The following is a 16653-nucleotide window of genomic DNA, read 5'->3' on the forward strand; positions in this document are numbered from 1 at the left end:
CTACAGACCGTCACGGCTGCAGACACTACAGACCGTCACGGCTGCAGACACTACAGACCGTCACGACTGCAGACACTACAGACCGTCACGGCTGCAGACACTACAGACCGTCAAGAGGGAGGCTGCAGACACTACAGACCGTGACGAGGAAGTTGCCAGACTTGACAGGCAGGTTGTGCAGACTGAGTCTTGTCAGGCACCGTAGCTGAGAGATGCTCTGCAGGCTCCCGCAACACCGAACGTTGTTGGGGTTCCTGTAACACAAACTCTGCATCATCATGATATAGAGATAGGAAAAAATAGGAAACTTATAAATTAAAAAAAAAACATGATATAGAGATAGGAAAAAATATAACTCAGTACTCACTGCAGTGAGTGACAGAGAGCGCATTTTCTCGTCGACGAAAACTTGAGGTCACGGACGGACAGACAGACGGAAGCAGACACTACAGACCGTCAAGAGGAAGTTGCCAGACTTGACAGGCAGGTTGTGCAGACTGAGTCTTGTCAGGCACCGTAGCTGAGAGATGCTCTGCAGGCTCCCGCAACACCGAATGTTGCTGGGGTTCCTGCAACACAAACTCTGCATCATCAAGATATAGAGACAGGAAAAAATATCTTGTAACACTAACTTTGCATCATCAAGATATAGAGATAGGAAAAAAACGTAAGAGAGACGAGAGAAAATAAATTTGTAAGATGTGCATTATAAATTGATGGAAATGCACGATGGCAGAATTACCGAAGATTATATAATGTTTCAGACTTTGTTGACAAATCTAGAAACGGTGAATTGTTCAATTACATGATAAAACTCAGAAAAAAACGTAAGTCAGAACATTTGCGCAACCACAGTAAACTTCATAGATTTATGAGTAGATAAGAAAAATATTCCAACATAAAAGATACAAAAACATTAAGTCGTTCATAGAAACTAGCCTCACCTCCACCATAAATACTGTTCTTATGCACCCCTGAAATGTAGGTATACGTTGAAGTACATCACAGCATAACAAGCAATCAAAGTTAGTGGAGGCCGCCGAGGACCGCTTTATCTTGCAATAACTGGACGCTAATATTATATATTATTATACAATATTATATATTATTATGCCATCAAAGAGTTTGGTAGAGTTAAAGAATTTGGTAGAGAGAAGTACATGGTGTTTACCCTGTGACATCATCGTCTGCCACGCCGATCTCGAGGTCGGTGAGGAGAGGTGAGGCGGCCAAAGCGCAACCCAGGGGCGTCTGGTCCGGAGGTTCAGATTCCGTGATGCCGATACGGGATTTTTTGAAGCCATTGCGCTGACAGCTGTTACTGCTGTTGCTGCTGTTACTGCTGTTGCTGCTGCTGCTGCTGCTCTTGGAGCTATTATTCTTGGAGCTGTTGCAGCTGCTTGTTCTCGTGACGTCTGCTGCTCAAGATGAGGAAAACATCAGTCCACTGGCAGTATTCGATAAATTCGATGATATTTATTAGTGTGTAGAAATATAGAAACACGTGACTCGTCCATTAACACTGTCATGTTAAAAAAAACGAAATAAAAGTGGGATATTAGCGCCTTGAGAACGCTAATAGCAAGCTCCTAACATGAACATTTAAAAATTCTGCAATTTTGTATGCTTTCTCGAGACTGGAAAATGAACTGAACGCCAATTAAATTATTATGTTTTCAGGGAGTGTTGGGATCGGAACATATTAGTTTTTTGTAACTTGCAATGCATTTATAAGCACATAATAAGTTGTTAGCTTCCCAAGTACCTAACATTTCCTGATGTCCTGTGACACGCGCAGTAACGTACGACAAGGCGAGTGGATTTTTCGCATTTGTTCCTATGTTGATTTTTAGAATTTAGAAGTCGTCTTTGCATTTATTGCGGCTATTTGGAGACCGAACGTAACCTGGATACACATTGATACTTCGAGGCCACGAAAGGATTGATCCTCATCAATAAATAAGACCTGCATCTCAGTACTTTAAATTTAGTTTAGTTGTTCCATTAAATTATATTCAGTAATTGATTAAATTATATTTGCACATTGCATAAAGCTTTTCTTTCATCCCCCAGCAGGTAGTCCGAATCATCATCAGCGTCCTAGTGTCGCCCGTAAGTGTCAACGTAAATGCAAGGCACACTTCCGTGTTTTAATTGGCAATGTTAAAGATGAAGAGGACCGGACCAAGAACCGTCCCACATGACACTTTATTTTTCACCCTCGTCTCGCTTTATCTTGAGCCTTCAACACCTAACACTTGGAACCTTAGAAGTGTAGTTGTAGATCAGTGCCAGCAACGCATTTCCAACCCTAGCCATCTTAGTTTTATGTATAGAACTTTGTGATTAAAATTTCAAAGACGTACACACGCATACAGTGAAGAAAACATACCTACACCACGAAGCATACTAACTCACTACTACCATCACGACGTACAGACCGCCACCACGACGCAGTCTGCCCACACCACGACGTACAGACTTCCATCACGACGCAGTTTCCCACATCACGACACAGTCTCCCACATCACGACACAGTCTCCCACATCACGACACAGTCTCCCACATCACGACGCAGTAACGATGTCCGACACAACATCTCCCTGACATGCAGCATTCATTATTATATTATTTACTTCTATATTCTTTATATTATACGTATGAATATCATTAGAATATGATTTAATATTGTTTTGCAGCTCCGGCACGCTGCTGCTCACCATCTCCGACACAACATCCCCCTGACACGCAGCATTAATCATTATATTGTTTACTTCTATATTATTCATTATATGTATAATATATCATTAAAATATGATTTAATATTGTTTTATCATTATATTATATGAATAAATATCATTAAAATATGATAAAATATTGTTTTCATTATGTCAAGTCATTCGGGATAATGGCTCGAAGAGGCATGGCATGGCCTGAAGTCCTTCATATCACACGAATTGAATACAGTAAGGTTCTCCTCTAATATTACCTACGTTTCATTGGAGCATGAACTTTTCAACTGTTGAGGATCTCATAATTGAAAAATACCCGAGATACTTTAATTCACTAAATAGTATTCGAATTGGACGATTCCATAGCTAAAGATATTTCAATGTAATAGCTAGTATTTACATCGTTAGATTGAGAAATTGAGAAATATAAGCAAGTGCATCGTAAAACGAGATGACTTGTACCGTTTTTAGTGCTAACCTTTTCGTGATACGCAGTAAATATATATAAAATCTGTATCTTTATTGCATTTTTAGGTTATCTTATGGTGCTTCAGGAGCTATCAACACAATTTTCTAAAGCCATGTACTTCTTTTGTACTTCTTTCGTTCTAAATTTTACCATGTACTTCTTTTAGTACATGGTTTACATTTCTTAAATGTCAAAACGGTATAAGTCACCCCGCGTTTAAAGATACATTATTATAATTATACATTAATTATACTTGAGACATTATAGTATACATAGGTATAACTTATAACTACAAAATAACTACGTACTTAACTACATATAACTATAATATAACTAGTATTATATATATTATTATATAATACTAGTTTATTATAATATATATTATTATATAACAAGTATTATATGTGTATATTATACAAAACTTGCTACATTATAATGTATCAAGTATATATTATAATTTGTATTATACACACTTGATACATTATAATACTTGAATACATTAATTCAAGTTTTGAGTTACACGTACAGGCAGGGGGTCGGTCATGAGCAGCACCAAGGAGGTGATCCAGGGACACTTCTCCAGGATAGTGTGCAGGCTGGTGAGCTCCATGCCAGGCTCCAGCGTGAGCCCCAGGTGCTGCAGCGCCCTCCATGGAGTTAGCCCAGGCACCGCACGGTACAGGATGGCACAGCTGGGGCCTCCACACCGGTTTCCTGTCAACGGAATCATAATAATTCAAAACGTGCTTTGATTTTCAGTGCTTTGTAAAAATAATTTAACTTCCATTACACAATTCAGATTTGCATCATCTAAAGATTCCGGTTCTTGGCACTCAATATCAAGTTAAAATATAGATTAATTAAAAAAATTGACTAATTTTCAGTTAAATGATTTCCCTTGCAAAAATTTTAACCAAACTTCAATCAACTTTTAGTTATGCAGGTTTATGTTCATTGAATTCAAATTTTCATAGCATATTAGGAAGTCTTATTAGCTTCTCATATTTGAAGGTTTATGCAGAAACGTTTGCCAAGATAAGTTTTCATTAGCCCATTCCTTCCGTGACAATTACAAATAAACAAGAGGTTGTAGTTCAGTAAAAGAGATATTGTAATTTCAATTATTTCCAATTCCATAGCTGAAAGTATTGTCAGTAATGGGCCCCACTAGCGGTGAGAGCTTTAAAGGGTTGTAACGGGCTCCACCAGTTGTGAGAAGTGTTATGGGTTGTAACGGGCTCCACCAGTTGTGAAAGTGATATGGGCTGTAACGGGCTCCACCAGTTGTGAAAGTGATATGGGCTGTAACGGGCTCCACCAGTTGTGAAAAGTTCTAAAGACTATAACGAGTCTCACCGTTGTGATCGCTGGCACTCAAGAGATTTCTTTTTCGAGTCCAACGCGCCAAGAAAGCGCGATCCAAGTTTCTGTTGAAAAGGACGTCAGCAAACTGCTGCCTTTCAGTTGCACCGTACCTGTATTGTCATTGAAATAAAGGGATATATGAATTTCAAACCATACCAGGAACTGGACACAAATCCTCGTCCATTTACATGTCTGAAAAAGCTGGAATAAATTAAATTCAGTTGAATGTAATGATAATGGTTGATACAAGGTTTTTAGATTAGGTTGGATACATAGACTGAAACACATGGCCTTGTAAGTTTGAACAACCCTCAAATGATAGAACGTGATGAAATACAAAAAAATAAGAATATACAGAAGCAGTTTATTTGCGCACATTCGAAAACAGCAACAATGAAAATTTAAAAAAATGATGAGAGATGTGCAATATCAGTAAAACAAAAGTTATGGTTTGGATGCAGAATTTTTCTTACGTTGACACAAGAAGCTTTCCAGCCATGTCATTTGTTGTGAATTTTTGTAGTTTAGGAAGACGGTTGTCATCAATGCCTGCAAAAAGATATTGAAATTAATTATGCTAGTTGATTTTTTTTATAAATCCCTGCTACCACATCATGAAAACTAAATCTAGTTGCATCAAGCTGATATTGTTATGCACTAAATGTGGTCTTGATTAAGGAGGAAGCTTCAAGGTTTTAAATTTTATTAGAAATAATATCAAATGAACAAGGCCTACATTCATCTACAATAAAGATATATGACAACATAACTCAAATATGACTGGACTTAATTCTAACATGAACGAATTAATCTTTTAAATGGGATGAGAGAGGTCAGATTGGGTTGAAATAGAATTTATGGTGCCCAACTTCTCAGTTAATAAATTTCTGCAACAGAGCCAGGTGAAAAAAATAACACTTGGCACTGGGTTATGTCTATTGCAAATAGGCAGTTACAGTGAACAAATAAGAACAGATAGGAATGATAAACAACACAGCCTCCTGGCAATAAATTGACTCCAGGTAATATATAATTTGGCATATTGATCTTTATTTGTGGAATTAAATGTTTCACTAAACAATAAGAGAATTATACAATCTATTAATGACTGTCACCAATACCTCTAGGTTTGAAGGAAAACAAAGTGTCTTCGTAGATGTAAGTTCTCCTGCTCTTGAGTCTTGATGTGAACATCAGTGTGAGTTCTTCAAGATTGTCAAAGGAGTCCCAGAAATGATGAGGTGGCAGTAAACTGTCAACATCCAGCGTCATATCAAGTCTCTTGATGGTACTAAAGGCAGCCATACTGTTCAGGCTCAGGATGCCATTGCGGCAGTCATTGTCATCAACGTGACCATTGTAACTAAAAGCCAGGTGAGTGATCTGCACAAGATGAGCAGAACAGATAATCAAAATTTCAGAAAACTTGGCTCAAAACAATGAAATCACAGAAAATTATTTTTATTTAAGAGCAAGTTCTAAAAATAAGAAACTTTTAACATAGTAATCAATAGGTTGTATTCATTTAAAGTTGCTCAGTCTCCCTACATCATCAATGCCATTCAGCAAATGACTGAATTAGGAACTTTCAACCTAATATAAAGAAAATCATACAAATTTTATGAATAGTAATTAAATAACATTCATGCTAATATGTTGATATTAGCATAAATTACTAATCCATTTTATGGTCTACCATAAAAGCATGTCAAGGCTTACATGTTTACAGGCATTGAAAATGGGGACAAGTTGAGTGAAAGTTGCTGGTACTCCCAGTAGAGTGAGAGTCTGCAAGTTAGGACAAGATCTCAAGAACCTGGTCTCATGAGACCAATCAAGCCAGTAGCAGTTGTCCAGATGTACATGTTGGATGAGAAGTTTGCGACTGGGGCGACGCAGGAATTTGTTCAGCTCACTCCACTTGAAGCCATAGCATGAGCGTAAGTTGATTGTTCTGTGGAAATATATTTACATGATAAAATAGCAATCACCTGAGGTAAATAACTAACATAAATTGTAAGAAATATAATATAATGAATTGACAAAAATATATATATAAATCAATAAAAGTGTACCTACCTATATAATTATGAGAGAGTTGAATTGATATACTACCACTCTCCTCCTCTTGAGCTTGGTATATATCTGTATAAAATGACTTTCATTCATGAATTATAAGTGAGCAATAATTATTTGAGAGGCTTACTTGAGAAGACTTTTGTCATGGGCCACTTCCATGCAGCGCTGGCAAGTTTGTGCCACATTGATAAGGTCTCGTGTTGGCAAATACAAGAAAATTTTGATCAAAATTTCATTTGCAAGAGAACAAAAATAATCTGGAGGCTCCACAGGCTCCTTGTTCTTACTCCAGAGTCTTTTCACACTTGGAATCATTCTGAACAAAATAAAAGCATAGGAGTCTCGAAGCCTAGAACTAATTCATGAGGAAAATTTTGAAAAGATTATAATAAAAATTTATACTTAAAATGATAGTTTGGCAAATAATGTGTACAGAATCTTGAAAAGTTTTTACATTCTGAAAACTGTAACCTGTATGAGAAAAAAATGTAATGTCAGCCTGTCAGGCTGTCAGGTGCCTAAGTACAAAGCATGATACAATAATTTATTCAATTATTGGAAGCTCTCAAAGTAGTTCATGGTTTCATGCCTTCATGGTGTAATGATCAATTGATCATGAAGACAATCTTTTATCAGATTTTCTTCCATTATAATAATGATCATCAGATCATCCATTCCTGTTCTATCTTCAACAAATATCAGCCATCATTCTGACAACTTTGCTCTTAAGGGTTTAAGCTAATTTAAGTAATTATATTCATAAACAAATGAAACCAAGGAAAATATTTTATAATTTCAACACGCTTGCCGGTCGGTCGGCGGCGAGTTGCCCACCCAAATTCCAAAAACAACAAGAGTTACAACTTACACGGTTACACCAACAACACAAACCCAAGGCCAAGTAAAACAACAATGAGGCTGAAATCTGAATGAGCAAGATGAGAAAACTGAAATACTTGCAGGGAGAGAGTAGCTTGAGCATTAAATAAATAATGAACCTAAATATCAATTTGTTAAAAAATGGAACATCTTAGTCTGTCACTGATATCGACAAAAATTCTACTAATTCAGAGCTAAGTTGTGAAGGCGCCTTCGCTACGAACGCAACTGACGAAATGATATTGTTATGGTTGCAGATCAGCTGTTTTTCCGACTTTTTGACAATTGAGAGGTTTAGATTCCGCCCGTTTATCAGCTGACTAGCTGAGACCGACTCGAGACTCCACTGATCCTTCTATAAGTTCGCTTACAATTTTCATTTATTTTGATTTTCTTTTACAGCAGATTTTATGATAAGAAGAATATTACAGAGGCAGTATTATTGACGAGATCGAAGCGGCAGGTTGAGGAAATTCTAATGAAATTAGTAGTCGGCACCGTTGCTGGGCCTTTTAACTTTGTTCAGTTTGTTGTTGACTTTATTGTCGGATTGACCATTGACGAGTCCTCAGTCTCACTCTGAATCTGATGCCATTAGGCCGTAGGCACGTCGCACGTGTGGATTATGGGTACGTTGATAGGTAGTTGATTGCTTTACAAAAGGTAATTTTTAGTAGCAGAAATTTTTTTAGGTTTGCATAAACTGATAAAGGACAGCAGTTATTCTAAGAAGTCAGATGATCCTTCGCTTTCATTCAAAAATCCAAACTATGATGATTCCTTGTTATTTTATTTCTAAAAAATAGTGTATGCTGACTTTGCTCAAAATATTGCCTTTGTGATTCGACTCACATTCTCTCATTTTGCCTTTGGTAAATGCTGAGTCATTATGGATGACTGGAAGTTGTTTTTTAATTGAATGTGGATTTTTTAGTCATTACTTGCGCTGTTACGCATCAATAATGGCATTAATACTTTGTATTCCCAATTTTCCATTTAATTGCAAAAATATTTTAAATTAATCTATAGAGATGAACAATATTTTCAACCATAGACCTTTCACATGTAAGATTTATCACATAATCACTCACTGTGGTTATGAAAGTAATGCAAATAGCCTATCTGCTGTAAGAGTTTAACATTTTCATTTTATGTTGGGCACTCGAGTCAAGTTGAATCGACTAGTGGGCAGGGACAGTAGGGTGGCCCAGTGCCCAGTGGTTAAAGTTCAGACTTTCAGAGTACCAGGATTGGAGCAGAGAGGCGCGGGTTTGATCCCAGCTCTGTGCATGCCAGTTTCTGGTCAGAATTGGCAAGGAGGCCAGGCAGTTAAGCACAGCTGAATTGTAGCAGTGAGTTGCGAGTTTGAGACTTCAAAATGCTGTGAATGTTCTGCAATGTTGAGAATTGGCAACAGGCCCACGGCCTACTAAATGCTGAAACTGCTAAACCGCTTATGCAATTTTAGTTGTTCAAATAAACTACGTAGTACGTAATAATTGTCCTATTTGCATGCCAGGGTGCAGATGGTGCAAGGCTGCAAGCAGCGTTGCTAAGATATGTTTTTTAGCCCAAAGCATCGCCAGCTATTTTCAAAAGCTGTCGCCGAGTAATTTTTAATAAGAAAGTGCTGCAAGCAACTTTTATAGTATACCGTAAAATGGGGTGACTTTTACCACTTTTTTTCAAAATGATGCCATTTTTTACTAGATAAGTTAAACTTAAATTGAAACTTGCAAAATATAGGTCTATAATCTAGCTTCACTTACCATAAATTGCTGGCTCCTGCCTCTCATAGTTTTGATGTAATTTAAAAAAAAATCGATGGTCTTTTTTACCCCAGCTCTTGGGGTATCTTTGACTGGGAGTCAGGGTGCCATGGTCAGGAACATGTGCCAGGTGCGCGGGAATTTATTTTGTCATTTTAACGACCTGCGTGGTGCGCCGTACTACATTGGTAAAAAAAATGCGTCGTGCGCCGTACTTTAGAAAGCTAAAATAGTTCTACTATTTTAGTCGACAATATACCCGAGTATATTGACTATGCGAGTCGAACTGTCAATAATAAAATGTAAGACATGTCCGGGTTACTTCTGACTCTTCCGGTTGTCCGCCTTGTCGGATACGGAACGTACGGTAATTGTAAACTGCGGCTGTTATACATACGAAATGTAAACAGACGGTGTTCAGTGTTGCCATATGACTTTGGAGAAAATTTCTTCTAAAATAAAGATGGCCGGGATTGCGCGAACACATGTGCAAAGATAATCAATTTTCATTACATTGCGCCAACTGTGCACAGCAATAGCTTAAAAAAAAGTGAAAATGCGCGGGAAAATTCATCAAAAACATACATCATCCTGAGTGTGGACTGGGTGGTCTTAGTAACCCCATTGGGTGTTCTTAGTCACCCCATCTTCATCTTGGTTTAAGTTGCCCCTAATGTTAATAATTTTTCAAGTATTTAACAATACACTTTATTTATCTTCACTTACAGGGAATACAATATTAACTTTTGAGCAAAATACACACAATTGGCAAAAAAATTTCCATTTTTTAACATATTTCAAATAAATAAACATAATAGCTAACTGTTCCTTCTGTAAATATATGCACTAACTTCCTTTTGTAAGTAAACATGATAACTTTCTGCCATAAATGTAATAACTTTTTTCATAAACATAAAAAATGTTTCTTTCGTAAATAAAGACTGAGTCACTGACCTAAGCTAATGCCTACAGACTTACATCAAGAGCAGCATTGAACACATACTGCTCTCTACTATTAAACTTTTAAGGCACATCAATAATCTCACAGATGTCCTTCATCTCCATTGAGGCTGTGTCATCTTTAGCCACTGTAAATACAGTCTTGTATTCACTTGCATGGAGGAATGTGACAGACACCTCAGTCTCAATAAACTGATCAACAGTAGCTAAATATTTTTGATGTTTGTCACTGCTGTTGTTGACATCGACTTTGGTAATCACAAAGCTACCCACTTTAAGTGCCCTGCTCTTAGTTATTGTTGAGGTACAGGATCCTTCAACAGTGGCACTGATAGGAGCAGTTGCTTTTAGTTTCTTGGTAGGGGTGGGTTTTACTTTGTCAGATGTATTACCTGCTGTAGGAGTCCCAGAACCAGGAGAGGGTATTTCTTTCTGCACCTTTGATGGTGTGCCTGCTGGTGTACCTGTACAGGGAATACAATATTAACTTATTAGCAATGAACACACAACTAGCAAAAAAATTCCCATTTTTTGAACATATTTTAAAGAAATAAACATAATAGCTAACTGTTCCTGTATTACCTGTATCATTGGCTACTCTCTTTCTGATCTCACTATGCCGCTTAATGAAGGACTGGGCCCAGTCTGGGCCTGGCAAATTCATAGAAAACATGGGAACGGTGCGCCCTTCTGAATCAAGGTAGCTTTTGACTATGATGCGTAAATCCATTGGTTGGAGAGAGAAGCCATAGTCACTGCACTGAAGTGTCCTCTTCACTATAAGGGCCTCCTCTACCTGTGAGAGAACAGTCTGTCGTCCAGGACTAAGCACAGTTTTTCCATGCACTCTGTTGAAAAGAACACACTTGCCGATGCCATACTGCTTCACAGCTTTTGTCAAACTTATTTCCTTGTCTTTGATCTTCTGCACTACTTGATCAACAAGATCTCTGCTGTAATTCTGGTAGGTACAAGCCCCCTTTGGACGTTTGTAGATCCTAGGCATCTTGAACTAAGGTCAATACTTTTTAAACTCTATATCTAACAATAATTAGAGTCTGTAGAGTCTGAAACATAAAGAAAATACATTAATAGGTGTATCAAACATAAAATGTAATATATGGTCATTTTAAATTAATTATCAAGCCGGTCTATGTTACCCCGTCAGGGCTGACATTAGGTGGTCAAAGATCCCCCATTGGAGGGTGGCGCCCCCCATTTTCAAGCTATGACACTTTCCTAAAATTTTTCATTTGCATATGTAACTAGAAGAGTTCTACTACAATGCATCAAAACCTGGAGTTATTTTGCCAAAAAATATAAAAAATGGAGAGGGTACTCCGATAGGCTTTAAATAATAGCTCTTTTTCGTAGGTCACATTTTTAATTTTTTAACCTATTAGATATGCAAACTTTTTAAATCTTTCTATTGTGTTACGTAGCCTCAGTATTAGGCCTTTAATGCCTATTGACAAAATTTTTCTATGTCAAATAGTTTTTGAGTTTTGGGGGTTTTTGTTAAAAAAACAAAAAGTGGACCAAGTTACCCCGGGAGTCAAAGTTACCCCATTTTATGGCATCCATTACTATCCACACACCACAACATTTACACATATCACAACTGATTTCCAGACAAGCTTCACTGCATCCTGATCCTTCTGGTGTAGGTACCGGAAACCTTACTGTGTGCATGTGCAGTCTTCCAGATTTGAAGTTATTTCTCATGTGCAATAATTTAAATCCAAATGTGTCAGCAAGATCTTCAAAAGGCATAAATTTTGCTGCAGATGCATTGCCAAATATCTTTCAATATTCACCCACTTTCTGCACAGTGGTTTGCATGGTATGCTCAATGAGTTGTAGTGATGTGAAATTATGAAGAAAAAAATGTAGTATTAGTAATTATTGAACATTTTGGTAATATCATTTTGCCATTATTTACTTAAATAAGAAAGCTCATATTTGATTTCATTTGATGTTTTGGGGAGGTGTTTAAATATTCCTTAATAATAGAATTTTAAAAGCAATTAATTAATTAATTTAAAGCAACTTTTTGAGATGTTAATGCTGCTTCTTTTGTGCCAGCTTCAGCAAGCTAGACAATTGAGACCTTCCACCCCGTGTGGGTGATGAATGATTGTTTAATTTTAAGAAACTATCAATAATTGAGTTCTTCCATCCTGTTGGAGATGTTCATTTTGACTTTCAGTGCAAGATAGCTAAACAGCTGAAGCACTAGTAAACATGTGACAACTAAACTAACAAACTTTATTTATGGTTGAATTGGCACAAGCTGCAATTTTTACACATTCTCAAAATGCAAATTGAACTATTTTTGCACAATTTTATTTATTGTTTTCATGTTTTTTTTATCAAATTTACATTTTGTCTTCAAAAATGTTTAATAGCTTTAAACTATTTTTATCTAGATCAACTTACAAATTAGTTTTCATACACAAATAGGTCAAGCATGTTGTATGTATCTGGTCCAAGGAACTGTTCACTACATTGAGCAAGAATAATCTGGCACTTCTGATTAGTTTAGTGTGTTAAATGTGAGACGGCTGTAGCACTGCTGAGTCTCCTCTGTGATGATCTTGAAGGCTTGATGACCATTAGAATTTTAGGTCATATTAACATGCTAGGTCTGTAGTTAATTTCTAAAAATCATCAAATTCCAGCTAATTGAGAAATGTTCTTGTTAATTTCTGTGAGCATTTTTTTTTTGGCAATAAAGCTTAGTCAAACCTCAAAATATGTTTGACCAGATTTTTTATTGCAGTTACATGCAGTTTTGAGTTTCCTGCCATCCGGTGTCTCAGCTGCATCTTTAAAGAAAATTTATTTTGTTGCAAAAATAGTTACTGTGTGTCCAACTCTATGTAGTAAGCATTTGACTATAGAAATCTTAAAGTTCATGGTAACTATACAGTCTTATTTTCAAGAGGCTTTTTTGTAGGCAGTCTTAACTGGTCTCCAGTTAGTTAAAGAAAGGTAAATTATTTTAAAACTTGATCAAATCTTCTGAATGGTCCTTCTTTCATTTCATTTAGTTTGGCTTCCATTCATGATTCTTTGAATTAAAGTGTATCCATGTATATATATGACTCTCCATTCCATAATTCTTTATCTTCATCCCTGTCTGTCTATAACTGATAAATATTACTGGTAAACAGCAATATTTCAAAGGCAATATGTAATGCAGTTATGTAAGATATTATTGGTAAGATACTAAGATTACTGGTAATCAGATAAATTTTAATCTTGGTTTTCTGCATTGTTTCCAGCAATGGACAGTCCTGTGAATACTATGAAAAGAGATCGTGACAGCCTGGAGTGGGGCAGGGAAGACGAGCCTCTGTCAAAAAGGATCAACAGCCTTCACTTGGACCCAAATGGAGCTATTGCTTGTGCATACCCTCTGATGAACATGAATGGCCATGGCCCCCTTCACAATGGATTATTCTTACCAGGCACATTGGGGCATCAAAATCATAGTGTTACACAACAACATCAGCAATTGAGTCATTCCCATGGCCCCCTTCACAATGGATTATTCTTACCAGGCACATTGGGGCATCAAAATCATAGTGTTACACAACAACATCAGCAATTAAGTCATTCATCTACTAACGTGTCACAACATCATATGCCATCACCTGATCAAATGAATGTCAACTCAGTAATGGAAGTTGACAACAACAAAGCTCATCTCATGCAACAATCACATGGCTTCATAGAACAACAATGCCTACATGGTGCTTCTCAGTCGGCAAGCATGGAAGGAAGTCAATTTATTTCACACATGCAGGCTAATCATGAGGCAATGATAGAGAGCAGAGACTTGCCTGAAAGCCTCAGCGTTCAATACCCTTGTCTTAATCCCACATCTAATCCTCATTATTTTAGTGCTAACAGAGTATTACATGAATTACATCTTGATAGACTTAAAAGGTCTGGAAAAATTTGACTAGGAAAAGGACCTACAAGTTATTCTTCCTCTTTATATTAAATATGTTTAAATTATTTGATTAGTCTGGGTTATGCTAAGATTAGAAACTAATCTCAGAAATAAGATTAGAGATGAAAAATGAATGAAGTATTTTGTTCCCAATCTGTTTTTCTTTTGTCAATCTTGAATGATTTGTAAACTATAGTGATGTCTTTACTAGTATAAGCCTTGGTAGCTTGTGAATCTCACTTTTTTATTCTAAGGAAGTATTTTCAGGAATTATGAGCCAATGAACTAAATCTTCTCTTACTAGAGAACATTTTCTACATTATGAAAAAAGTTTCTGATAAATCTCCACATTTCTTTTTGAGGCTCTTTGATATGTTGTGTTTTATGTACATTTTTCACTTAGGAGGAAGATGATGTAAAACTTTTAATACTTTTTGACACATTTGATCCTCGAATTTTCCAAAATAGGTAGTGAATTTTAATTAATTAATGATATGTTTACGTCTTACTTTACCGATTACAAGGTAAAGCATCGGTATTTACCGATGCTCCTTTGGAGATAAGTTTTCCATGCACTTGGGCATATCCAATATTAAGTTGGGTAAATCTTGCTGGCAATGGAGCAGTATTGAATATATAAACTTGGCCGTTGATATTTGTCTTTACTTTTGCTTTATAAGCAAACCCATGTGCCAGTAACTGTGATGTAATTGCTGTACTAATTGTGTGATGTAATTGTGATTGAAAGATCTGCTAAAAAAAAGTCCCGCATCGCCTAAAAAACTTTACAATTAAACATGGAAGCTACTATTTTTTTTCTTATTCCCATTGCGCTTCATTCTCTCACATGTTCGAACAGACTCGGCTCTTCCATAGGAGTTTCTTCACAAATTAGGCCTTTACTCCACTAGTAAATGAAATGGCGAAATGAATTTTTCCATGCTTACCCAGCTAATTATTTGCAAATGGTTGACAGTAACAAAAATATGTAAACTTTGTATTAAAAGAGTTATAATGATAGGAAATTTCATGAAACTTTGCCCCTCAGGGGGGACTTCTGACGGGTGTCTGTGCTGGTCAGAAGTCCTATGGGATTTCGCGCTCCTAGGGGGATTGTTCCTGAGCGCCCCACCGCTGAGCTCGCGGTGTCTGACTGTAGGTCTCAGTTGTGGGGTTAAGTTATTGCGTAGGTAGGATTTCTTTATGTAGGTAGGATTCCTTACATTAGGTTATTATGTAGGTACTTGTTCGAGTGTCTTCGTTTCTGTTGTTTTTCACCTGTCCCTCCTTGTCACTTCGTCTCTTTGAGATGCTAACGCTGCTTCTTTCGAGCCAGCTTCAGCGGGCTGGACAATTGAGACTTTCCACCCCTTGTGGGTGATAATTAATTTGAGATATTGAATAATCGAAACCTTCCGCCTCGCTGGCGATGTTACATATTGACCTCCGGTGCGAAATAGCTTGATACAACCAGCCTTAATTAAGGCTGGTAGTCAACGTGCGGTGGTCTGAGAGCGATGGATTCGCGACCATCCTGTGAAATCTTCGATCTGCCCTAATCTCGGCCAGTCGCTACCCTCGAGCTTGTCAGTCTTTGTAATATAATATCCTAGCCAGCCCCTCTAATGCGGCAACTGGCGGCTTTCAGGTGGCCGAGGAATGGCCAGCGGTCGCCTATAACTAATTGGCCTCGGCTGACCACTGGCCACGTATTATTCCTCGCTGATCATTGTGTAACTCTTCTCCGTACCGCTCGTCGTGGACTGGCCGGTGAGTAATTTACGACTTCTGTTTTCCCTCATACCTCCCAACAGGCCTGCAGTTGAGCAGCTAGTATACGGGGATTTCAACTCCACATGAAAGTATGCTCGTATGCGAATAGTTTTGGTGAAAAATATCTTAAAAATGGAAGTTGATTCAGATATGTAATTCCTATTTCTTCAGTGCAGATAATTTTATTAAAATACCGATCAATAGAAAATGAATAGTACTACTTCCTTATGTCCCACAAATTTAAGTAATTTGCAAGTAAAATGAACATCGATGTACAAGATATTCCTCTATCTTAACTGATGTTATACAAAGTTTCCAAATTTTTTGTTACTGTAGAGAAATTGAAAATAAATAGCTGAATAAGAATGAAAAAATCCAGACATATTTCATTCACGATCGGGGTTATATTGGATAAACGTAATGAAACGTATACATATCTCCACGCGACAAAATTTCTTCTCGCTTCGAATAACCGACATGTGGAACAGCCTCCCCGATGACATCGTTGGCACTCCAAGTATGAACGCGTTCAAGAACAGACTAGATAAAGATATGTTCAAAATTGAAATGCCTAGCACGGTAGCACCATATCGAACCCGGTGGAAGTCTAGTAGCTACTTGAAACTATCGTCAGTCATGAAAAGATCCGGTCAAATGAAACGGTAT

The 16653-nt window shown here is 37.2% G+C and overlaps 1 protein-coding gene across 1 annotated transcript; it reads right to left on the reverse strand.

Annotated features, from left to right (window-relative positions):
- Positions 1–38: 38 nt before the first annotated feature.
- On the reverse strand, positions 39–7051 carry LOC108669249. The gene is made up of 10 exons (XM_047879741.1): positions 6773–7051; positions 6286–6520; positions 5688–5949; positions 5040–5115; positions 4558–4676; positions 3728–3915; positions 2698–2741; positions 2442–2458; positions 1172–1418; positions 39–254 (listed from the first exon to the last, which is right to left on the reverse strand). Exons 1-10 carry the CDS (start codon positions 6958–6960, stop codon positions 101–103), a joined length of 1530 nt encoding a protein of 509 aa, XP_047735697.1. The 5' UTR covers positions 6961–7051; the 3' UTR covers positions 39–100.
- Positions 7052–16653: the final 9602 nt, after the last annotated feature.

The sequence above is a fragment of the Hyalella azteca genome, unplaced genomic scaffold (assembly GCF_000764305.2).
Source record: "Hyalella azteca isolate HAZT.00-mixed unplaced genomic scaffold, Hazt_2.0.2 contig3701, whole genome shotgun sequence".
In the NCBI taxonomy this organism is placed as follows: Eukaryota; Metazoa; Arthropoda; class Malacostraca; order Amphipoda; family Hyalellidae; genus Hyalella; species Hyalella azteca.